The sequence below is a fragment of the Chionomys nivalis genome, chromosome 7 (genome assembly GCF_950005125.1).
Source record: "Chionomys nivalis chromosome 7, mChiNiv1.1, whole genome shotgun sequence".
In the NCBI taxonomy this organism is placed as follows: Eukaryota; Metazoa; Chordata; class Mammalia; order Rodentia; family Cricetidae; genus Chionomys; species Chionomys nivalis.
In genome coordinates this window covers 23,796,673-23,822,407 of record NC_080092.1, presented here as the reverse complement: position 1 = coordinate 23,822,407, position 25,735 = coordinate 23,796,673, and the positions used below count along the sequence as shown (strand labels likewise).

Sequence of the window (25,735 nt, the reverse complement as noted above, 5' to 3'; positions counted from 1 at the left end):
TGAATATGGGATACAGGCGTACATACAGGCAAGGCATGTACATGATACACAGACATACATGACAGGCAAGGCATGGTATACAGACATATATACCAGGCAAGGCACCAATATACACAAAATAAAATAAAAAAAAAAAATAAGTGTTTAAAAGAAGAAAGAGGAGTTGGGAACTCACCAAGGCCAGCTGGCCCGGGTCTGAAAAAGCATGGGATAAAACCAGACTCGCTGAACATAGCGGACAATGAGGTCTACTGAGAACTCAAGAACAATGGCAATGGGTTTTGGATCCTACTGCACGTACTGGCTTGGTGGGAGCCTAGGCAGTTTGGATGCTCACCTTAATAGAACTGGATGGAGGTGGGGGGGTCCTTGGACTTCCCACAGGGCAGGGAACCCTGATTGCTCTTCGGGCTGACGAGGGAGGGGGACTTGGTTGGGGGAGGGGGAGGGAAATGGGAGGCGGTGGCGGGGAGGAGGCAGAAATCTTTAATAAATAAATAAATTTTAAAAAAAAAGAAGAAAGAGGAGGAGACATGCGCCAGCTAAAAAGAGACCTTGGAAGACCGAAATTTACTGAACACTGTATCTCAACCTTTCAGCCTCCAGAAATAAACCTGTTTAAGCCACCTGGGTTAATGGGTTTTCGATTTAGTTATGAGAGCCTGTTTGTGTGTGTGTGTGTGTGTGTGTGTGTGATTGAGTCATGATAACATTCTAGAAGCCAGTCATTTGAAAACTTCCTGATAGGAACTCATGATAAAATAATATAACCTTCTTAAAATTAAAATTTTAATGGACTTGTTTTCTTTCTTTTACAAGGATAGTTACTTGTTTTAATTTCTTCAGTTCTTTTAAATTATTCAAATGATGGTGTGTAGTTTGAATGTAATTAGGTTTCATACTCTCATAGAGAGTGGCACTGTTAGGAGCTGTGGCTTTGTTAGAGTGGATCTAGCCTTGTTGGGGGAAATATGTCACTGTGGGGGCGAGCTTTGAGGTTTCCTATGCTCAGGATACTGCCCAGTGTCTCAGTTGGCTTTCTGTTGCCTGAAAATTGTAGGACTCTTAGCTACTTAGCCAGCACCTTGTTCTGTCTGCACACCATCATGTTCGAAACTATAAGCAAGGAGCTGGAGAGATGGCTCAGTGGTTAAGAGCATTGCCTGCCCTTCCAAAGGTCCTGAGTTCAATTCCCAGCAACCACATGGTGGCTCACAACCATCTGTAATGAGGTCTGGTGCTCTCTTCTGGACTGCAGACACACAGACAGAATAAATAAATAAATATTAAAAAAAAGAGAAACTATAAGCAAATTACCCCAATTAAAAGATTTTCTTATAAGAGTTGCCATGATCATGGTATCACTTCATAGCAATAGAAAACTTAATTAAGACAGAAGTTGGTACCAGGGACTGTGTTATTGCAGTGGTGGGCCTGATCATGTTTTTATTTGGAGTAATATAGGTTTGGGGAGTTTGGGTTAGGATAGCAGTGGAATGCTTTAAGTGCTGCTTAGTGGGCCATACTAGTAAGGAGCATGAAAGACAGTGGCGTAGAATGTGATGTGATGAACTGTGAAGGGCTTGCTCAAGAGGTTACAGAGGAGAATTTTAGTATGTTGCCTAGAGAATGCTCTTGTGATATTTTTGTGAAGTGGCTGCTTTTTGCCCTTGTCTGAAGAGTCTGCCTGGGGCTTAAGTGAAGAATTTGGTTTAATTACGTTGGCAGAGGAAATCTCAAAACATTATAGTGTAGACTATGTTGTGCTGCTATTAGTGTTAACGCTGATGAAGATTTATAATGAAAAGGAGCAAGCTGAGCAAGGAAAAATTATTGAGGAGAAAAAGAGCACCAGAAAGTGGAGTGGAGCTAAGTCCTCTATTCAAAGAGATAAACAGGTAAGAAACTGAGAAAAAAGAAGTGATGACCTCGGGGAAAGAGCCTTTTGGGCTAAATTTCCAGCTTGTGAAAGGGAATTAAAGAAAAGCTTAGAGCAGTTTGTGGTGGTGCATGCCATTCAGCCTAGCACTCGGAGGCAGAGGCTGGTCTCTGAGTTTGAGGCCAGCCTAATAATACAGAGCAAGTTCAAAGATAACCAAAGTTGGCAGTGAAGAAAACCATGGAAAACAGAAAGCTGGTGAAGATGTAATTGAATGAGGGAATCATATTCCAAACCCAGCAAGGAGCAGAACTTGGCAGCTTCAGCCACATGGTTCTGCTTTAGAGTTAAAAATAGAAGAGATGGCTCAGCGGTTAAGAGCATTGCCTGCTCTTCCAAAGGTCCTGAGTTCAATTCCCAGCAACCACATGGTGGCTCACAACCATCTGTAAAGAGGTCTGGTGCCCTCTTCTGGCCTGCAGACATATACACAGACAAAATATTGTATACATAATAAATAAATATTTTAAAAAAAAATAGAAGGAATGGGTTATAGAATTTGCCTCGGGGCCTAAAGAAAGCCTAAAAGTCAGGCATATGCCAACGATGTCCCTGAATGGAGGCCTAGAGAGGCTATTTTTGAAGCTGTGATATTCTATATGTATATGAAATTGTCAAAACAAAATATTCATATTTAAAAATTGCAACAGAGGCCGGGCGGTGGTGGCGCACGCCTTTAATCCCAGCACTCGGGAGGCAGAGGCAGGCAGATCTCTGTGAGTTCGAGACCAGCCTGGTCTACAAGAGCTAGTTCCAGGACAGGTTCCAAAACCACAGAGAAACCCTGTCTCGAAAAACCAAAAAAAAAAAAAAAAAAAAAAATTGCAACAGAGGGCTAGAAAGATGTCTCCAAAGTTAAGAGCACCCGTAATCACCTGAACTCCACCTGCAGGGCATCCAACACCCTTTATCCACCTCTTAGGGCACTGTGCAAACCCATACGTAGACAAGTATATATACATAATTAAAAATGAAAAATGAGTTTTTAGTTAAAATTGAAAGAAAAATAAGCAAGGAATATCTATTAGATTTTATTTATATTTGTTTTTTCAATGTCAGCAAAATAATTTTATGTAGACAATTCAATAAACAGGATTCTGAAGGATTTTTTATTTGTGTATTTGTTTGTTTGAGACAGGGTTTCTCTGTGCAGCCTTGGTGTCTGTCCTGGAACAGGCTGGCCTCAAACTCACAGAGATCCACCTGCCTCTGCCTCCTGAGTGCTGTAATTAAAGTTGTGTGCCACCACCACCCACCAAGAAAATTTTTAGTTTATGGTAATATATTGCCAAAAGTTCTCAATAGAAAATTTTAATGTAAGTTGTAGAAAGTAATAGATGCAATTTAGAAATTCTTATTGGCGTTAAGCAATTCTAATACTCAAATCATCCTTCTAGGTCGAGGTGACTGACAATAGAATAAATAGAACCAACTATTTATATAAGGGATTTAAAAATAAATGTAAGGCTGCTATTTACCACATGCTTTCCATTATTTAATCCTCCCACTTATCTATAACTGTCTATATTTTTTACTGTGTATTTTTGAGAAACCAAAACAAGACAGGGCTGCTTTTGTGGATTTACAGTACCAGGAATCCAAGAGATTTAGGCTTCTAGCACCCACGCTGGGCAACTCACAACTGCCTGAATCTCCAGATCCATCATCATCCCTGGCTTCTGTGAGTACCCTCACTCATACACACATGCCCACACACAGACACACACATATAGGCAGAATTTTAGAAAACAAAATAGAACTTTTTATTTTATTTTATATTATATTATTATTGTTATATTTTATTATTATTCTTATTATCGGGTTTTTTTGGTTTTTCTTAGAGACAGGGTTTCTCTGTAGCATTGGAGCCTGTCCTGGAACTCGCTCTTGTAGACCAGGCTGGCCTTGAACTCACAGAGATCCACGTGCCTCTGCCTCCCGAGTGCTGGGATTAAAGGCATGTGCCACCCCCGCCGGGCAGAACTTTTTATTTTTAAATAAAAAAGTCCAGGTATGACAATGTCCATCTTTAATAGCAGTACCACAGGAGCTAGAAGCAGGCAGCTCTGAGTCAAGACCAGCCTGCTCTCCATAGAGAGTTCCAGGACAGCTAGGACTGTATAGAGACCCTGTCACAACAAAACAAAAGTTGTAACTAGTTTATGACCTCTACGGCTGACCCTTGGCCCTTTGTTGTTTTTCATGAAAGTCATCGAAGTCCTGCACCCAGGACCATCTCTGAGAACTAGGAGCTGACTCCCTCCTCACTGTTCCTGAGGGGACACCCTTCTCAACCCAGGAGAAACAGTGCAGCGGGAATTACAATAATACGTTAAAAATATAAACAGAGCGGGAATTACAATAATACGTTAAAAATATAAACAGACAAGAGGAAGAATGGTTTTCCCGTTCACCTGTGAGAGAAGATGCAAAGATGTAATGTTCCTTCACGTCCTATCCCGAGCCTGAGAGCGCAGTTTTCCACGTACTGACTGCTCTTGATGCTGTTTGAACCACGCATTTCATTTCAAGCCACTGGTGACTGCCCGAGGACACTCCATCAAGCTCAAAATTTAAATTTGTTTAAAAACCAAATTCTGTAAACTAGTAGAGGACCAAGAAACTACATAGTCCAACTTCTCTATAACATGTTTCACAAAAAAAGCAAAATAGGAAAAAAGATTAACTGATTTCCAAAAGCCACTGGGATGTTAGTTACTACACTCTAGAGAAGTCTACCACCTCTTTCTCTGTAAAGAGAACGGACGCCAGATTTGTTTTCTTCTTTTTAACTTTCATTGTATTTTTAGGAAGAGGGGTCTGAACCACTACAGAACTGCTAAACTGCAGAGAACAAACAAAAACCCTCCAGGTACATTCAGGAACACTACCCAGGCCACTCTGACTACTAGCAAGCAGACCTGCCCGGGCAAGCCTTGGCACCGAGTGTTCACTTCCGTGGCTCATGGAAGGACGGAAATGTTCCAATGAGAGAGGCGGAGAGATCCGGGCGTGGCATCAAGGGGGCGGAGAATTGGAGTCTGGACAATGGCAGATGCACGCTGATTGGCCCAACTTCCTCAGATGCTAGCCATCAAAAGGAGCGCACCAATCAGCGGCTAAGTTGCGTCCCCCGCCACCCAGCCCGGTCCCCGGCCTGCCTCCCAGCTGCCGGGCGCACCTCTTTCGCTGCGTGCTGACCCTCGGGGACGCCGCGCCAATTCGGGGCGCTGCGGGACCCTCCACCCGGGACGCCCGCCCCTCCCCGGGCCTCTGCTCGCTTGCCCGCTCGCGAATCCGTTCCCCTCGTCGGCCTCTCGGTCCGGGAACGTAGGGCGAGCTGAGAGTAGGCCCGGGGAGGGTGGTGACCACCGCCGAGGAGCTGTAGCTGTCAAGGTGAGAGGGAACTAGGGGTGGACCTCGGGGTGCGGGGGCTGTGCAAGCCCGGGCTAGTCTGCTCCTGGAAAGGCGCAACCGGAGCCGTCGTCCTGGGATGTTCCTGTGTCATGCCTCCCAGTCTCAACTTGCACCCTTGAACTGAGTTAGTGATTCTTCACCAGGGCGACTCTCAGCTCCTCTGTTCTGTCTTTAAATTAACAAGAGAAGGGGCATCTTCTGTATCCAGGACTTAGCCTGTGACCTGGTCTCAGGGGAAGTGCTGTGCGTGCTTACAACAATGCGACTCCCAGCTTCACCTAACTTTTTCTTTTGGTCTTTAAATGATGTTACACTATTAAGAGCATGTGTGCTAAGCACCGCACCACATTGAGTCATGTCGTGTGTCATTTCCAGCCGGCGCAAGAAACAGATGTTGCTGTCCTCAGTTCACTGATGTAGAAATAAGCTCATTATCTGGCAGTAATTAAACATCTATGTGCTAAGCGGTTTGTGGGACTCCAGTTAACCCACACAATCTATGAACTTCGGCAATAATCATCTTTCTACTTCACAGATAAGGAACTAAGAAGGTTCCCGTTGTTAATATAGATGGCAGAGTATTATGTACTGTCATTTTTACTTTTTGATTTGGGTGTCTTGTGCGGTAGTATCTGTTTCTGGCTGTGGACTGGTAATGAATAAGTTTCCTAAAGCTGGGGGAAAAGTTATTTTTGTTCTTGTTTTTAAGTCATAGTTCATGTCCTGCACAAACTCATAATTCAGAAATGTGACCAACTAGGAGAAGGTAAAAATTAACTGAGAGCCCTTTGCAGGGTCTCAGACTTAGTGGGGGTGGGGGAATCATGCATTATAAAGCACTTCTTGGCACAGTGCACAGATGGCGGGGCAGGAAGGGGCTCTTACACTCTTTTCTGGGTTTGTTCTATTTATAGATGATAGAGGTACTGACAACTGACTCTCAGAAACTGCTACACCAGCTGACCACCCTGTTGGAACAGGAGTCTAGATGTCAGCCAAAGGTCTGCGGCTTGAAACTAATTGAGTCTGCACACGATAATGGCCTCAGAATGACTGCCAGACTCAGGGACTTTGAAGTAAAAGATCTACTCAGTCTAACTCAGTTCTTTGGCTTCGACACTGAGACGTTTTCCCTAGCTGTGAATTTACTGGACAGGTTCTTGTCTAAAATGAAGGTATGTTCAAGCTACAATATCCTCTTTCTTAATTTTGCTCAGCATTTGTTGAAGAGATCAAATTGCAGAGGGCTGGAGATGGCCAAGGGGTTAGAAGGCTTGCTGGTCTTCCAGAGGACTTGAGTTCCATCCCAAGCACCCAGGAAGGCAGCTGGGATCTAATGCTTTCCTCTGGCTTCCTCCAGCACCTGCCCAAATGTAGCAAACATCACACATATACACATGGATACACAAAATCGATACTAATAAAAAAAAAAGCTGTCAAATTGCTGGTTTAGACCTGGTATTAAAAGCCATTTTTTTTTATTTATTTATTTATTTATTTATTTATTTATTAAAGATTTCTGCTTCCTCCCCGCCACCGCCTCCCATTTCCCTTCCCCTCCCCCAATCAAGTCCCCCTCCCTCATCAGCCCGAAGAGCAATCAGGGTTCCCTGCCCTGTGGGAAGTCCAAGGACCACCCACCTCCATCCAGGTCTATTAAGGAGCAAATGTAATAATGATTCTTTCTTATAATCAAGAGTAGTAATACATCACTTACTAGTTGTGCACGGGAGAAGAAAATTGTCAGATCTAACGATTAATTGTAGTACTCCAGTAGGAAATCTGGCTGTATTTAAAAACCTTTCTTGAGTCAACAAAATGATCCATCAAGTAAAAGCAACTGCTGCACCTGCCTCAGGTGGTCACATCTGAGTTCTGTCCCTGGAACACACAGGAAAAAGAGGGAACCAACTCCCAAAAGCTGTGCACCATGGCACACAGCTGCCCTCCCATCTGCCTTTGTCCCTTAGACACACACACACACACGATAATAATAAAAATTAAGGGCCTGAGCCGGGCAGTGGTGGCGCACGCTTTTAATCCCAGCACTTGGGAGGCAGAGGCAGGCGGATCTCTATGAGTTCGAGACCAGCCTGGTCTACAAGAGCTAGTTCCAGGACAGGCTCCAAAACCACAGAGAAACCCTGTCTCAAAAAAACCAAAAAAAAAAAAAAATTAAGGGCCTGGCATAATAGTGCATGCCTTTAATATGAGCACTTGGGAGGCAGAGACAGGTGGATCTGTTAATTTTAGGCCATCCTGGCATACACACAGTTCTAGACCAGCCAAGGGTACACAGTGAGACCATTTCAAAAAATAAATTTTTAAAAAATTAGAAATCTTTCTTAAAAACTGTTTTATGTATAGTTATATGTTTGCATGTATATGGGCACACTCACGCTACATCATGTATGGAGGTGAGGACCACGGCAGCAACTGAGTCCTGGGGATTAAAGTTGGGTTGTCAGGGTTGGTGGCCAGCATCCTTACCCACTGAACCATCTCACTAGTCCTTATCAAAGCCTTTCTTGATAGACTGAGTATTTCTAGACATTTATACATGTTCATAGATGTGAAGACGTTAAAGTCAGAATGTTAGGTTGTGGTTAAGAATTAAGATGCATTTCTTAATCTCTACCCATATATAAAAATTCTAATTCCTTTAGCTGTCTGGCATTTCCAGCTTCATTTTGCACGCAGCAGAAAGGGAAGAATTGTCTGAAGGAGGATCATCTATAGAGTTATTCCCCAGTAACTGACAAAATACTTGTATGGTTTTCAAAGTTTAGCTGTTAAAACTGAAGCTATCTCCCCTATCCACCAAGTTACTGGTTCCAAGAAGGGCACATAAGACCGCAGGCTCCTGTCCAAGTGGGGCAGATGTTAAATTCCCTGTAGCTCAGATGTTTGCTGCAGGCATACTTTCATAATGGTAGCTCTGAGTCCTAGATGTCCCTTCGTGTTCTATTTATTGAGACGTGGTAAAGATACACTGCCTTTGTTTGTGTTTGTAGGTACAGGCGAAGCATCTTGGGTGTGTTGGATTGAGCTGTTTTTATTTGGCTGTTAAGTCTATAGAAGAGGAAAGGAATGTCCCCTTGGCAACTGATTTGATTAGAATAAGTCAGTACAGGTTCACGGTTTCAGACTTGATGAGAATGGAAAAGATTGTGCTGGAGAAAGTGTGTTGGAAAGTCAAAGCTACTACTGCCTTTCAGTTCCTGCAACTCTATTACTCACTCATTCAAGAAAACTCGCCATTTGAAAGGTACGTGAATTTTGTTTTGAACAAAAAGAAAAGGTTGGAAATAAAAGGATCCCGTTTGGCTGCTGCATAAAGTCGGAAACTTCATAGAATTCTTACCAGAATAAGCCTACGTCACCTGTGGTCCTTTGGACTTTACTGCCTAACAGAAGTGAAAAGATGGATAGTTTATTAAATGCTTTCTTAAGATAAAAGGATATATGTCAACTTTATAAAACCCAGGAAATAAACATCTAACACAAATTTTAAAAAGATATTCAGAAGATGGAGAAATTCTTATTAAAATAAAATCATATTTGTGGTATAGTATTGTTCACAAAGATTTTTACCAGAATAATTTAAAACTCATGCTTAAGAAGTTTCTATCACTGATAGAAGAGAAATTCCTTCAAATAATTTTCTATAAGTATATGAGTTCCATTTTAAAAATGGGCATTAACTTATTTCTAAAACTGTCTGCCAACTAGATATAATAAATACTATTTACATAAAACCAATCCCATTTTCTTTTTGAAGGAGAAACGATCTTAATTTTGAAAGACTAGAAGCCCAACTTAAGGCATGCCACTGCAGGATCATATTTTCCAAGGCAAAGGTAAATATTTCCTAAGAGTACATGTAGTTACAGAGACCTATTTTTACACTTGACATTTACTTCATATTTATCTTTTTCAGCCTTCTGTGTTGGCATTGTCCATCATTGCTTTGGAGGTCCAAGCACTAAAATATGTAGAATTAACAGAGGGGATTGAATGTATTCAGAAACATTCCAAGGTATGTGAAGGTTGTAGCGTCAACCCCATTAGCCATCTACAAATGAAATGTATCCACTGTACTCCTAAAATAAAATAAGATGCCATATATTGATTTGAAGCTTAAATGGTTCTCCCCTGGTTCTCTTTGGATGAGGAACCATGATAATGGGTTTACATTTATTACTATAAATAAGTGGGGCTTTTAGTAATTTTTTTTTATTTATGTACAGATAAATGGCCGAGATTTGACCTTCTGGCAAGAGCTTGTATCCAAATGTTTAACTGAATATTCATCAAACAAGTGTTCCAAACCAAATGTTCAGAAGCTGAAATGGATTGTGTCTGGACGCACAGCTCGACAACTGAAGCATAGTTATTACAGAATAACTCACCTCCCAACAATTCCTGAGACGGCTTCTTAGGTGGTAAATCTGGCTGCTTTCCAGGTCTACACCTGAAGAATCTAAATATTGTCTTCAGTAATAAACAATATGGGATTAAAATAGTAAAGGGCAGAACGACTCTGTTGATCTAGTTCGTGAATACTGGAGGGCATTTACTGTGTACAAGACTCAGCGGTCTCAAAAGAAACGGCCTAGCGAACCTCTAAACATATGTCAACACTTCCGTCACCTTATTAGCTTAGGAAAGAGAATCTTCCAAACCCGAATTTTCAAAGTAGTTAATGAAATAGTATTTTTTAAAATTACACATCACCTCACTGTAGCTCATTTAAAGCTAAATAAACCCAAGCAGAAGGACGAAAGAAAAAGTTTGACCCATATATGAACAAGTTTGAGTCTGTTCTTTGATTAAGAAAATGCAGTATGCACTTGGGTGATGTAATAACAAAGTAATATAGGGCGGACAGTCGCCACGTTAGGTTTCTGGAAAATGCTGGGGCCTCTCAATTCTATATTTAGTAATTTTTCTCTATAGCAGATGAGTACCATTCCAAAGTAATTAGGTGTTTAAAAAACATTAACTTGTTTCCTGATACATATACATTTTTGCCATCTAAATTTTTTAATCATAGCAAAGATTTATTGTTTATGATTAAAACTAAATGTTGCCAGGCTTTGTGGCACACACCTTTAATCCCAGCATTCAGAAAGCAGAGGCAGGTGGGTCTCTGAGTTCTAAGCCAGCCTGGTCTACACAGTGAGTTCCAGGAAAGTCAGAAAGCTACATAATAGAGAGACCCTGTCTCAAAAACATTTTTTTTAAAAAAGTAAATGTTGCTGAAAAGATGGTTCAGCAGGTAAAGGTTCTTGTCGCATGCCCCTAAGTCAAGCAACCTGACTTCATTCCCTAAGCCCCACATGATGGGAGGAGAGAGGAGAGCAAACATATGATCATTCACCTTGGATATCAGTTCAGGTTGTCTTTAGCAGCTTTCAGAAGGGAGGCAGATTTCTGTCAGGCTGGGTTTGTGTTGTTAGCTTAGGTAAGGTAGTAGGATTGCAGTCGCAACAAAAAACTGTCCCAAGTCCTTCTCTGCCACTCTGACTGTGAGTTTTAAGCTATGAAACCTCAGAACATCACCACCTTAGCAGAATGGTCTCAGTGTTGGGAAGACTCCTGATTCCAGGCTTGGTAGAGCTATGCTTAGGTTTGAATTCACCCACAAAACATTCAAATCAAGGCAAAAGACATGAATGTGAAATACAACTGTGAAGCTTCATTTTAACATTGGTCTAACATCCTAGATTGGATCAATATATACTGAGGTGGTATTGAAAACGGTAAACTACTTCATTTAAATCTCAAAATTTAAATTGCGAGGTTTACATCAAAACCAACATTTCACAAATGCACTTTTAAGGTATTATCGGGTAATTTAAGCAGTAAATGGTTTCTTGGCACCCATAACCAAGTACTAGCTAATTTAGAGGTGGGATTTTTATTGCTATATGAGAATTACATTTAAACTTGTGGGTGTTTTCTATAAAGCAGGTCTCTCACAAGTTTTGAAAATTTATTGTTACCTTTAATGTTTCTTCTAGAGAACAGGTGGTTTGTATCCATAATAAAAGAAACCTACAGAACTGCTGCTTCAATCTAGCCGCAAATGAGAAAATTTGTTTCTACTGTGTTAATAACCGGGTGAATTATCACTCTGAAAATTTATTTATTGCATCAAACTTAGTTCAGGCTTGAAAATGCACTGCTGAAGGTTTTCCCCCCACGGTTTTATTATAAAACCGCCACACTGCTTCTAAGGCATTTTGTTTTAAAAGGAAGAGAAAATTTGGAAAGCGTCTACTGTGTCTTAAGGGAGGCACTCTGTAAAACCACCAAGGTTGGCCTTGAATGTAAGATCTACACTGTTAAATTGTAGCTGCTCCTCAGTGCAGCCTGAGTCCACCCAGCGTGGCTGTAACCATTTTGACATGTAATGGATAATGACTAATGGAAAATAAACCAAAGAATGGGAGTATTTTATCCTTAACCTTTGTAAACCATTTTTCATGGTTACCTTTTCAGTTCTTCCTAAAGGCTGATTTTGAGTGGACAGAAGTAAACTAACCAACTACCATTATGTTTTGTTTTGGTTTGGTTTTTGGTTTTTTCGAGACGGGGTTTCTCTGTGGTTTTTTTTTTTTTGGTTTTTTGAGACAGGGTTTCTCTGTGGTTTTGGAGCCTGTCCTGGAACTAGCTCTTGTAGACCAGGCTGGTCTCAAACTCACAGAGATCCGCCTGCCTCTGCCTCCCGAGTGCTGGGATTAAAGGCATGCGCCACCACCGCCCGGCTACCATTATGTTTTGAACTAAGGAATGCACCTTTCAATAAAATTATTGAAACGAAATCCTTCCCTGGGTGTTTTTGTTTCTTTGGCTTTCTTTATGTTATATTGTTGTATATTAATTTACTAAAGTAAGATGCACAGAAGCAACAAGAAAATCTTTTTCAGTAGTGCAGCTATCATGATGGGCATGGTGGCACACACCTTTAATTCCAGCACTGGAAGGCTGAGACTGGTGGATCTCCAGAAGTCCAATGCCAGCCAAGGCTACATCATAGTCATTTGGTTCCACCCTCTTTTTTTTTTTAGACAGGGGTTTTTTTTTGTGTGTGTGTGTGTGTGTGTGTGTGTAGCCCTTGCTGTCCTGGAACTCACTCTGTAGACCAGCTGGCCTTGAACTCACAGAGATCAGAGGTTCACCTGCCTCTGCTTCCTGAGTGCTGGGATTAAAGGCTTAAAGGCTTATGCTACCATGCTAGGATAAGTATGTTTGTTAAATGTATACTAAAAGCTATATTTATGCATTATTGTTAATCAGGTTTTTCATTTAGATACACCACTGCTATGGCTATTATTCATCTTAAGAATTTACCCTTAGATCCCACCCACCTGAGGTTTTGTCCAAACCCTCCTACCTAATTAAGTAATATCCAAGCAGAGTGAACGCTACTGATGCTGATAACCTGCTTGGATCCAGTGGTAATTATTACTGAAGAGAAACTGTAGTTAGAACTCTCCATACTTTAATTTTTTATTCTTCGATGGCTTCATACATGTATTTAATGAATTTTAGTCACTGTCTCTACCATTCCCGTTCCACTTTTTCCATCTCCTCTTCCTGGTAGAACCCCTACTACTTACCGTACACGTGCGCATGTGTGTGTGCGCGTGTGTGTGTGTGTATGTGTGTGTGTGTGTGTAAGCACACGCGCATGCGTGCCAGAAGAGCACGCGTGAGTCCCATTCCACTCTTTCCACCTCCTCTTCCTGATAAAACCCCTACTGTGTGTGTGTGAAGATTGTCAACAGTCCCTTGGGGATGCATGGGGTCTCAAGAACCCTTTCTTTTTCCAAGATGAAATGTTTTTTTTCCCTTTTTATTTATTTATTTATTAAAGATTTCTGTCTCCTCCCAACCACCACCTCCCATTTCCCTCCCCCTCCCCCAATCAAGTCCCCCTCCCTCGTCTGCCCTAAGAGCAATCAGAGTTCCCTGCCCTGTGGGAAGTCCAAAGACCATCCACCTCCATCCCGGTCTATTAAGAGGAGTATCCAAACTGCCTAGGCTCCCAAGATGAAATGTTAATGGACCCAGTTCTTAGAGCGTTTAAAGAGAGTTATAAAGTGAGCATTGGGAGGAAATCACAACAAAACTACTGGACCTGACTCATATACGACATCATTAACTCCCTTTTCCAAGTACCTGAACTTTATGTATTCCCAAATATATGATATATACACTTGCTACTTCTGATCTAACATCTATAGCTGTCAGGGAGTTTTTGGTATAACTAAAACTCTCCTCATACAAATCCTAAACTGAATAAAGATACCAATTAACAAATGCTTCAGAAACACAAGAAGTGAAGTGATTTGTACTTGGTTGATACATGGTTCATTAAAATTCAGGAACTTCTGACTCCAGAGCCTTTTGATCTTATGAGTATGTATATTCTGTCCCCAAATGGAGAATTAATACATGTGAAATTGTATAATTACCACAATCGAAACCATATTCTGTGCACTATTATGATAGAACATATGACAATATAAAACTTTCCCTAGGGGCTGGAGAGATGGCTGTGTGGTTAAGAGCACTGACTACTCTTCCAGAGGATCCAGGTTCAACTCCCAGCACCCACATGGTATCTTGCAACTGTCTCTGACTCTGGTTTCAGAGGCACCCCCACACAGACATCCAGGCAAAACACCAATGCACATTAAATAAAAATAAAGTTTACAAAAAACTTTCTCTAATAACAAAGTAGTATTTATCAAATGGTCCATTACAAAACAACCTAACGAAAATGTGTCATGTCTTGCACTGTGAAGCTTGTAATTTTCCTAATCCAACACCAGAGGAGATGATTTTTACATTAGTTCAATAAATGGACTTAGGAGCAATCAAAACTGCCGAAGGAGGATAGTTCATAACCAAGTAACCTCTCCACAAAATCACTAAATATATCACTACTTAAAACGTGAAACTAATGCATAGCAATGAAAGGAGAAATCTTCAGTTTGGAAAACTAGACATGAATCTTGGAAATCCACGGAATTACTACAACATAAAGCTGAATACCATTAAATGACTCACAGACTAAGTGCGACACCCTAAAAGAGCGTGTGAACCCTTCTCAGGTGAGTGTGGGACATTCATCAAGACAGACTAGTTCTTGGGTCCTAAAAATTAAAAAAAGCTGAAAGTATACAAAGTATGTTGGCAGAAAAAAAGTAGAAACAAGTTAGCATGCAAAATTCTAAGCACTTAAAAAGGAAACTGCAGACTTCCAATTTGGGGCTCTAAGGATAAGCCTCAAAATAGAAAGTATTTTAAACAGAGTGTAAATGAAGCAGCGCCATGTGTGGAACGCGCTAAATCAGTACTTGGAAAGCAAATTACAGTCACTGCGTTATTGACTCTGACGGTCTTAAGAGCCAATAAAGTTTCTATTTTAAGAAACTGCGGCGGGAGGCTAAGTGAAACCCAAACGAGCAGAAAGAAGAATTTATGAAAAAAGATGGGGTGAAAAAAATTCAAAACAAAATAATAAAAATTTAAAAAAATTGAGAAAAATCAAAACCAAAAACTGCTTTTTTTTTTTTTTTTTTTTTTTTTTTTTTTTTTTTTTTAAGACAGCAACAACTGATACTCTAGACAAACTCCAGTTTTGGAAAGAAGAGATTGGACTCCAAGACATTAAAAGGTATCGAGGCAGGTGAAACGGCTGGTCGGAGAGTAACGGAGCTTGCTGGCAGTTGTCCTCTGACGCCTACAAGTGCTGTGCGATATGTTCGACTGTACATTCAAAATAAATGATTTTTAGCTGGCCAGTGGTGGCGCACACCCTTAATTCCAGCCCTGGGGAGGCAGAGGCAGGCGGACCTCTGTGAGTTCGAGGCCAGCCTGGTCTACAGAGTGAGTGTCAAAAAAGCCAAGGCTGTTACACTGAGAAGCCCTGTCTTGCCCCTGCATCAAGGCTGAGCAAGGTAGCCCACAACAGGGACTGGGCTCCAAAAAGCTAGTTCATGCACCAGGGATAAATGCTGATCCCACTGCCAGGGGCGCACTGACTGCCCAAGCCACTGAACTGTCGTGTCACTCATTTTCAGAGGGCCTAGTTGAGTCCCAGACCTTCGGTACCTTCACCCAGTAACTGATGAAAGTAGACGCAGAAGTCCACAGCAAAGCACTGGGCTGAGCTTCTGGAGTCCAACTGGAGAGAGGGAGGAGCGATTATGTGAGTGCAGTGTGTGTGTGTGTGTGTGTGTGTGTGTGTGTGTGTGTGTGACGATCATGATGGGGAAACCCACAGAGAAGCTCACTGGAGCTAGTGGGACCTCTTGGACTCTGTACTGACCAGCTGGGAACTTGTATGGGACCGAACTAGGCCACCTGCCTCTGCCTCCCAAGTGCTGGGATTAAAGGCGGGCACCACCACCACACTGGGCTCTAACACCCTTTTTGAAGTTCAACTAGCTACAAATGAATAGTTGGGAACTTCAGCCTGATATAAGGGAAGTGTGGAAGCCTTGCAGATAGCATTCCACACAGTGATGGGCAACAGTGAGTTCATCCTCCTAAAGTACAGCTGATACGGGCTGGCCCATTTCTCTGTCGTCTAGCCAGTACATTCAGGAAAGATGAAGGTGTAATAAGCCTCATCTCAGCACCGGAATGGAGGCAGGAGAATCAGGAACTCAAGGTCATCTCAGCTACATAGTGAGCTCAGGATTAATATGGGCTACATGAGATTCTTTCTCCAAAGCAAATAGACCCCCCTTTTCCACTCAAAAGGAGGGTAAAATAAAACTGATTTATACAGAAAATTCAAAAAATCAAACAAACAAAATCATGAAAACCAAGACCCACAAACTGAATTTAACATAGCCATAGAATACAGAGTCAACAAATATCAAACATATCTGTATATATGGACTTCTACATTATGATATCAATGACACTTTAAATCACTCCACCTAAAAATGAACACTGGGTAATAAAGACACAAAGGATCTATAAACTGAGAAGTATAAAAAATGCTTATAACTGGAACCAAAGAGGGACTCAATGTAGACACATTACCTAATGGATTAGAAAACATGAAATTCCATCCTGTGATGGCTATTCTTGGTTGTCAACTTGACTAAATCTAGAAATTAACTAAAACTCAAAGGAATGGGCACATATGCGAGGGATTTTTTCTTTATTACATTATTTGGAGTGGAAAGACACATTTCTAACTGGATCTTTGAGAGGGGAAGATCCACCTCTAATCCGGCCCACACCTTCTGCAGGCAGCCTAAATAAATGACATGGGGAAAGGAAGCTCTCTCTTCTTGACTGCTTGCTCTTGTTCCTGCTAGTATGCCCATTCCTTCACTGGCATTAAAGACTACTTCTTTGGGAGTCTGGGGTACAGTGAAGTCCAGCTGAGACATCCAGCCTCATGGACTGAACAACTACTGGATCTTCTGTTCATAGACAGCCATGGCTGGAATGGCTGGACCACAGTCTGCAAGCCATTATAATAATCCCCTTTCCATATATAGAGGCTCATTTTCTAAGTTCTGTTACTCTAGAGACTCCTAATTCACATTACCATCTCAGTGAGATCTCTCACAGATACAGACAAGATGGATCTGAACCTCTCAGAAAAATACAGGAACTAAAAAGTCAATGAAGTTTTGAGAAAGAATCAAGTTGAAGGAATCAAGCTACTCCATTTTGTGTCTTGCACTATAAGGCTGTGATAATCAAGGCAGTGTGCTATTGATAGAGGATTGACTCATAGTTAGTGGAAAATGGTACCAAACCAGACTCACATAAACACAGAACTGATTTGTTTGGAGACAGGGACTCACTTTGTAGCCCAGGCAAGCCTATTTACTGAGTATAAGAACCTGGCTTCAAACTTGCAGTGGTCCTCCTGCGTCTGTCAACTTAAGTGCTGGGATTACAGGGATGACCCATCATCATGCCCTGCTACAACTGATTTTTGGTAAAAGTACAAAGATGATTCAGTAGGCAGTGTTCTCAACAAAAGATTCTGAAACCAATGGGTGGGTAAGAAATAAGGAATTTCCACCTAAACTTTCCAGCTTCCATGAAATCTGCTAAAAATAGGTAGTTACATGTAAAACATAACATCAGGGGCTGCCGTAGACCCACACTTGTACAGTCTGTGTCTCTGTGCATATTTCTCTTATGCTTTTCAATAATTCATGACTCTTCTTTGAGAGCCTATATTCATACTTTGGAATATCTTCCTTTCTGAGCATTTCTTTCTCTTTGCCTTTGTGTATAGTCTTTATAATAAAACCTCAAGTTTGCTTTTAAAAATTCATTAGATTAAGACAAAAACAAAGGGAAAAATTCTTATGATCAGAAATTCCCGTAAGAGTTCTTATGGGGACACAAGACACAAGCATAGTCTACTAACAATATGATAAATTAGGCTTAGCCAAAGTGAGAAAAAAAACTTAAGTGCTTCCAAAGAAACTACCAGAAAATAAAAAATACCGACTGGAGGGGAGGCATGCCTGCAATCCCGGCTCTGTAGTACTGAGGTAGGAGGCTTTCAGGCTCAGTCTGTATTACACACCAGGAGTGTCTCAAGACACAAATAAGTAAAACCCACAGGACATTACCTAAAAATCACACAGCAGGTAACTTGTACCCAGATGATGTACAACTTAATAAGACAACCCTATTTCCAAACTGGCATGAGATTTGAATTCTTTTTGGAACTTGCTCTGTAGTCCAGGCTGGCTTCAAACTCAAAGAGAAACACCTGCCTCTGCCTTGAAAGTGCTGGGATTAAGACAAGACACCACCACCCACAAATAAACATTCATCTTTAAAGACAATACACAAATGCTCAATCAACACATGAATGCTAGCTGTAACCTGCCTTCACAGAAATGCAAACCCAAACACAAGGAGGCTATGAGATGCTTCAGTGGGTAGAGAACTTGTCACCAAGACTGGTGACTGAGTATAATCACTGAGAGCTGCATGGTGAAAACAGAACTGACCTCCTTGCCGTCTGTGTAATGTGTATACCCTAACCCCTGACTCACCCACTCCCCACACAACAGATAAACGCACAACATAAATCATCTATATATGCAAGTATACACAGCCACAAAGACACCAGGTCCTATCACTAGAATGACTAGACTCAAAAAGCCAGCTAAGGCTGGGCAGTGGTGGAGCACACCTTTAATCCCAGCACTCGAGGGGGCGGGGCAGAGGCAGGCGGATCCCCCGAATTCAAGGTCAGCCTGGCAAAAGAGTGAATTCCAGGACAGGCTCCAAAGCTAACCCTCTCTTGAAAAAACAAAAACAAGGAAGTGTAGGCAACAATGTGGAAAAACTGTCATCCTAAACACCACAGGGAAATATGTAGCTTCTTTGGAAAAGAACCTAGCAGTTTTTCAAATGACTAAATTAAGGCACATGTAGTGACATGAGAAAAAATTGGCCCCCAAAGGGAGTGGTGCTATTAGGAGCAGCGGCCATTGTTAGAGTGGCTGCGGCCTTGTTGGAGTAGGTGCGGTCTTATTAGAAGTGTGCCTATGTGGGGGTGGGCTTTGAGGTCTCATATTTTCCATGTTCTATCACAGAAAAATGCCAAAGCAGTAAAACCCAAAGAAAGAATGGGAACTTGTTCCAGGCTAAAGTGCCTTGCTGGGGCAGCATATCCCAGCAGCGGGGCTTTCTTACTTAAAGGACATTGCTGGGCTCAGTCCAACATAAATGGCCTCAGGTCTTAGGATGAAACAGCAGTACCAAGCCCACGTCGACATTCTTCCTTTAATGATTGCATTGTTGAGAAAACACACTTTTTGGAAGCAAAGCTAAACAAACCACCACCACCAACAACAAAAACCAAAACCGTAAAAGATTGAGGTGACAGCATCATGTCAATTTATTACAAAATAGTATTAAGATTTTTTAAAGTGTTAATACTTCACTTATAAGCTTTCTACACATTTCAGATTATCTCTTAAAGAATTAAAATACAACTGGGCAGTGTCCCAGCACTCGGGAGGCAGAGGCAGGTGGATCTCGAGTTCAAGGCCAGCCTGGTCTACAGAGTTCTAGGACAGTCAGGGCTACACAGAGAAACCCAACCCTTTCTTGAATGCCCCCCACAAAAGAAAAATAATTAAAAGACACACACACACAAAAAGGATGAAAGCAATTTATTCTAGACAATCCTCTCTCTGTCTGAATTATTAAACTTATGTGAAGCCACTAGCTTACACTCAGGGGCCTACATTTGCTTTCTGACACTAATAGGTTACTCATTCTTCCTTTGTTAGGCTTTTACCGGTTTTCAATTTCTTCACATAATCACTTAGGCAGCAACACACGAGTTAAGAGTTTTTCACTAACTCAAATTACCTAAAACTCTTCTGTATACTTTTTTCCTTTATTAAAGTGTTTCCAGCACTGTACTTCCCTTTTAAGGACTGGCATATTTAGACAATGGGCTGCAACATAATTTTTTTTTGTTTGTGTTTTTTTTTGTTTGTTTTTTAAGACAGGGTTCTCTGTAGCTTTGAGGCCTGTCCTGGAACTCACTCTGTAGACCAGGCTGGTCTCAAACTCCTAGAGATCCTCCTGCCTCTGCCTCCAGAGCGCTGGGATTAAAGGCGTATACCACAACTGCCCGGCGAGAAGTGCATAATTCTTACTCAGAAGTTTACTGAACATTATTCCTGCATCAGACTAAAAAAGAAAAAAAATTCCCTGAAGGCACTTTTTCATTTCATATGATTTGTACTCCAATGCTTTTGTAGTAAAAATACATTTAAATATGAAATTAGTAAAATGTAGCATATAAAACTTAATGCAGAGCAATAAGTTATCATCTAGCCACAGGACAGTTGCTACACCTCCTGTATAAATCATATCCGAATGTAGTCTTTTAGAACCATGCTGAAATACATTTTGCAATATGTTAACTGTACACATCCGTGTCTTTCATCCTTCGTATCATCTGCTGCATTAAGCTGCCAGCACCTGCTGGGATCCACAAGATGGAACAAATAAAGAAGCAGTCATTTCTCAAGGCTTGAGAAATCTGGTCCGCCCTTTGTGTAGTTCCCTGAGATTTCTGCACCACTGAAGTCAAAACCAGGGTTCTGAAAGACATAAAATAACAAAACTTACAAGATGTTGAATTCACAGTTGACAAAAACAAAAAATATCACTGCAAGCACCCATGGGAAAATGAAAACCAAGAGGCACCTTTCAGATCTGTTGGTCTTTACAGAGTGGTATGCATGTGACAATGCTAGTGACCGTACAGCGAAACATCTTTCAACTTCACTGTATAAAAGATCTTTTTTTTTTTTTTTTTTTTTGGTTTTTCGAGACAAGGTTTCTCTGTGGTTTTGGAGCCTGTCCTGGAACTAGCTCTTGTAGACCAGGCTGGTCTCGAACTCACAGAGATCCGCCTGCCTCTGCCTCCCCAGTGCTGGGATTAAAGGCGTGCGCCACCACCGCCCGGCTTGTATAAAAGATCTTAACCTTTTCTCTGGGCAGGGTGTATTATAGACTGAAAACAGAGCCTCCTTTAAGCTAGGCAGGTACTCTATTCTGAATTATAACAATTTTCAATTTAATTTTTTTCTTTTGAGACATGGTATAGATATGTTGCCCAGGCTGACCTTGAACTTGCAGTTCTCTTGCACCATCCTAAGTAGCTGGAATTAAAGGTGAATATCACCAAGCACAGCTAATAGCCGGCAATTTTTTGCAGCTTACTATAAGCCATGCAGAGTTCTAAGAGCTCTGTGTATATTAGCATAGTGATACACATTATATACAGTGGAGTACTGCTGTAAGCTTCAGACTTTTCTGGGGGCATTTCATTTGTTTAACAGACATTTATTGAGCCCCGTACAACTTGGAAAATACCACTACATAATACATATTTCAAAAGTAAAAGAATTTCAGACCTCTGTTCTAGAGGAGCTTATACTGCAGCAGGAAACCACAAATATCCATAAATACTGACACAGATTTCGGCAAGCTTGACTTGTACAAAGAGACCAACAGGAATCACTTTTGACTATGCAGACTATATAATTTCTCTCATAAACACTTGATTATAAGAAACTGCTATATATAAAACATATTAATAAGTGAACAAAGGTTATGTCTCTGTAAAACTTTACCTGCAGAGACATATAGCAGGTTCAATCTCCCCAAGCGACAATTTGCCAACCCTGACTTAGTGTGCTAAAGCTTGTAAGTGCTATAAAAAAAGCTAAACAGAAAGTATGGCAGGAGAAAGAATTAGAGAGAAAATTATAGACTTAAATGGGATCGTTAAAATTTGATGAGCTGAAAACTACAGAATAAATATTCCAGTCAGAATCAGCAGAAAGCCAGGCATGCTGGTACACACCTTTAATTCCAGTACTTGGGAGGAAGGTATCTGTTCAAGGCCAGCTTGATCTGATTTTATATGTGCGCGTGTGTGTGTGTATTCATACACACACACACACATATATAAAGTTCCAGTACAGCCAGACCTACACAGTTGAGATACTGTCTCAAAGGAAAAAAAATACAAGAGAGAAAGAGAAAGGGAAAAAAAAAGAAAAAAGGAGTGGGTAATAAGTAATTGATCTTGGAGAATTCTGAGAAAAAAACACACTGATCTGACTTACACTATCAAAAGACATCTTTAATGGCTACTCTAAGATGACTATTTGGGTAAGAGTCAAGGAGGCTAGTTAGAAACTTTCTAAATTGGCCGGGTGGTTGTGACGCACACCTTTAATCCCAGCACTTGGAAGGCAGAAAGGCAGGCAATTTCTACGAGTTTGAGGCCAGCCTGGTCTACAATGAAGAATTCTAAGACAGGCTCCAAAGCTACAGAGAAACCTTGTCTCAAAAAACAAAACACACCAAACAAAGAAAGAGAAAACAGACAAAAAGACCATAACTGAGATGGCGGCAGAGGTTTGAGGTGGGGACTAAAACTGCGAAAGGATCTTTCACCTGGTATACTATGTGCTCTACAGTGTTCCAGTTTTAGGCTTATTATTCACGAATTACTAATATGAATTCAGCAATCTTAAGTTCACAGTAATGAACATATTTGTGAAATTTAAAACCCACACGCTGGGTGGTGGTAGCATATGCCTTTAATCTCAACACTCGGGAGGCAGAAGAAGACAGATCTCTATGAGTCTGAGGTCAGCCTGGTCTACAGAGCTAGTTCCAGGACAGCTAGGTTTGTTACACAGAGATACCCTGTCTCGAAAAACCAAAAAAATAAAAATAAAAAACTAAAACCCACATAGTAGGCTATTTTCTTACCGTTCACTTTAAAAATCACCCAGGAAGATTTTTTTTAACTACTTCGTATAATGGCTTATGAACGAATACCTGCATTTGGATCGTATAACTCTACATACTCACAGCTGCACCTGACTTACTTCTTTCTGGAACCGCTCTAATGTAAGTTTTCTCTGCATTTGGTCTTGTACCCAGGGATCAGCTGCATATTCAGATTCTAGAAGAGAAGTCCAACAGTTTGCAGCATCTCTCTTGGTCTTTGTCAGGACAATGCGGACCATTTTTCTATCCTCTAAAATACAAATAAGAAACAAGTTACGGAGAAATTACAGAAGGAGTTAATCCTTGTATTATCTAAGACTGTCAGGCAATTCTGATATACAACTGTTCCCAACATTTTTCTCCATCTTTAACAGCTCCAAGGACAAGATTTAAAACAAAGAACAATATCACAATCTACGTTTTATATTTTATGAATCATAGTAATTATTCTTACCCAAAGTCCATGTTCCTTCATCAGCAATTGTAGAATCAAATAATTTTCCCTGGGAAATAAATATAAGGTACTAAGGATACAACATTACATTTTATACATTTTCATAATTAAGATTTGGCTCATTTCAAGCTAAGCCACATCTTAGACTAGTCTAGCCTAACTGTAGGTGCTCAACCCTGAATTTCCTCCTACTCAAAGGGACCCCGGTTTACAAAATTTGACATTCTTAGCATCGGAAACAACACAGGACGCTCTAAACAAAACAAAAAAGACACACTACTCATTACTAATAGAATAAGTGTGAAATTAATTATAAAATGCTTTACCAATCAAAATGAATAAGACAGGAACTCATGATAAAACTAGAAGAAATGTTCTATTTTATTTATTTCTTGAGGGAGGATCTCTGTCAGTGTTCTCTACCTGTGGGACGCAACCCTTCTGGGTGTCCCATATTAGATATTTATAGTACGATTTGTTTTTTTTCGTTTGTTTGTTTGTTTTTTTGGGGGGAGGGTTTCGAGACAGGGTTGCTCTGTAGTCCTGGAACTAGCTCTTGTAGACTAGGCTGGTTTTTAACTCACAGAGATTCACCTGCCTCTGCCTCCCAAGAGCTGGGATTAAAGGTGTGCACCACCACTGCCAGGCCAACAGTATGATTTGTAACAGTAGCAAAAAATAACTTTATGAAGGGGGGGTGTCACCCCAAAATGAGGAACTATATTAAGGGGGCTGCAGCATTTGGGAAGTTTACAACCACTGTTCTGTGTAGCCCTGGAGCTCAATATGTACACCTGACTGGACTCGCCTGCCTCTGGCTCTCAAAATGCTGGGATTAAAGGCATATGCCACAATGCCTGCCTTAAAAATGCTATCTTTTAAAGCAAATGTTATTAAAAGCCAGTTCAATCTCTTCTGAAAAGCTGGCACTAGAAAAAGCCAATTTCTTTTTTTTTTTTTTTTTTTTTTTTTTTTTGGTTTTTCGAGACAGGGTTTCGCTGTGGTTTTGGAGCCTGTCCTGGACCTAGCTCTTGTAGACCAGGCTGGTCTCGAACTCACAGAGATCCGCCTGCCTCTGCCTCCCAAGTGCTGGGATTAAAGGCGTGCGCCACCACCGCCCGGCGAAAAAGCCAATTTCTTAAGGAGAGTTAACCACATACTGCAGATTTTGATGTCAAATTAGCTGTGACTAATTTTTCATCTCCTCCTCCCAAGGTTACAAAACATGGTACCAGTCTCCCTTCACCACTACACTGCATGGCCATCAATCAGGTTAGACATCTAATCAAGGAGCGAAATTCAATCTCAGCTTGTTTTGTGAAAATTCTTTTTTTTTTTTTTTTTTTTTTTTTTGGGACAGGGTTTAGGATTTTTCTGAGATTTGTAGAGCAGACTGTCCTCAAACTCACAGAACTCTCCCTGCCTCTAACTTTGGGATTAAACGCACCACCACCCGGTTTGTGAAAAGTCTTTAAAAAAAAAAAATGGTATAGCCAGATTCAAAATGTATTGGTGAAATCAAATAAAAGAGGCAGTATTTTCTTCACACACCTCTTCATTATCTTGATGATCGTCAACATGCAAGAAACCTGCAATTTAGAGAGCCAATCTGACATCTTTATCCACTACCCTAGTCTTGTCTGTTATTCCTCTATCTGCCTACACATCACGAAGAGTTCAGAAACCGTTTGTCTAGTCCCTGGGACTTAGATCAGTGCCCGGAAGATGAAGCGCGTTTGCTCTTTTGATCTAGTTAGCCTTCTGTCAGAGGAATTAAGAAGCAGAAATTTGTTTTAGAAACAACAACAACAAGGAAAACGGAATCTTTACATTACCACCCACGCAAGGTCAGCAGCTCTGGGAGCGGGTGCTACGAGGAGACAGACCCCTCGCCAGATCCAGTTCCTTTCTGCCAGACAGGAACTGACCTTTCCACCCAGCAGTCATCCCTCTGAAACCGTGAGTTTTAGGACTCGGGGTGCGTTGAGGCCAGAAGAAAGAAACTCGGGACAAGCCCTGGCTGGCTACCTTGAGGATCTCACGGCCACCCACGGCCAGAGCCACATGCCTGCTCTGCAGGCCGCACTGGATGTCCTGCGCGCGAGTGCCCGGGGGCACCTGGACTTCAATGAACACCTCCTCCAGGGTCTGGTACCACTGGCCCCACGGCGTCCCGCACGGGACCACCCCACTACGCTCCTCAAACGGGGCAGACATTCTCCAGAAGCCACGCGGGGACAAGGCTCCGAGAGAGCACGGCACGGGCGGGATGCGACTTGGGGTCACCGCACATGCGCAGGAGGCCAAGCTGGCGCGTCCGAACGTGCAGATTTTTCCCTTTCAGCGCCCATTCAGGACACTCGCGAGACCTGGGGTGAAAGAACCGAAGGCCGGCGACGTAAACATCCCAAGAACGGAGACGCCGGAACAAAGGAGACAGGCGCTCGCGACCTTTTAACCTGTGTGACGCCGAAAACACGGAATCGCCGGCGGGGCGCCTGTGAAGTGCGCTTGCGCGAACTTTGAGTCAACTTAAGTAACGCCGGACGCGACTGGTTGGAGCCGTAGCG

General features: G+C 41.5%; 2 protein-coding genes across 2 annotated transcripts; one reads left to right on the top strand and one right to left on the bottom strand.

Annotated features, from left to right (window-relative positions):
- Positions 1-5,077: 5,077 nt before the first annotated feature.
- Ccng1 (cyclin G1) lies at positions 5,078-11,915 on the top strand. Its single transcript, XM_057776296.1, has 6 exons — positions 5,078-5,335; positions 6,271-6,531; positions 8,371-8,624; positions 9,138-9,216; positions 9,297-9,395; positions 9,607-11,915. The coding sequence occupies exons 2-6, from the start codon at positions 6,271-6,273 to the stop codon at positions 9,796-9,798; spliced, it is 885 nt and encodes a 294-aa protein (XP_057632279.1). The 5' UTR covers positions 5,078-5,335; the 3' UTR covers positions 9,799-11,915.
- Positions 11,916-19,261: 7,346 nt separating this feature from the next.
- On the bottom strand, positions 19,262-25,658 carry Nudcd2 (NudC domain containing 2). Its single transcript, XM_057775028.1, has 4 exons — positions 25,194-25,658; positions 23,166-23,214; positions 22,810-22,961; positions 19,262-20,499 (listed from the first exon to the last, which is right to left on the bottom strand). The coding sequence occupies exons 1-4, from the start codon at positions 25,380-25,382 to the stop codon at positions 20,416-20,418; spliced, it is 474 nt and encodes a 157-aa protein (XP_057631011.1). The 5' UTR covers positions 25,383-25,658; the 3' UTR covers positions 19,262-20,415.
- Positions 25,659-25,735: the final 77 nt, after the last annotated feature.

What these genes read in the sequence shown, in the direction of transcription:
- Nudcd2 (XM_057775028.1), bottom strand. Translation starts at nt 25,382, where the DNA reads ATGTCTGCCCCGTTTGAGGAGCGTAGTGGGGTGGTCCCGTGCGGGACG. An exon ending in TGAAGGAACATGGACTTTGG is followed by an intron (nt 22,962 to 23,165) that starts GTAAGAATAATT and finishes TTTGTATTTTAG; the next exon opens with AGGATAGAAAAATGGTCCGC. An exon ending in TAGAGCGGTTCCAGAAAGAA is followed by an intron (nt 20,500 to 22,809) that starts GTAAGTCAGGTG and finishes TATGTCTTTCAG; the next exon opens with AACCCTGGTTTTGACTTCAG.
- Ccng1 (XM_057776296.1), top strand. Translation starts at nt 6,271, where the DNA reads ATGATAGAGGTACTGACAACTGACTCTCAGAAACTGCTACACCAGCTG. An exon ending in TCATATTTTCCAAGGCAAAG is followed by an intron (nt 9,217 to 9,296) that starts GTAAATATTTCC and finishes TATCTTTTTCAG; the next exon opens with CCTTCTGTGTTGGCATTGTC. An exon ending in GTATTCAGAAACATTCCAAG is followed by an intron (nt 9,396 to 9,606) that starts GTATGTGAAGGT and finishes ATTTATGTACAG; the next exon opens with ATAAATGGCCGAGATTTGAC.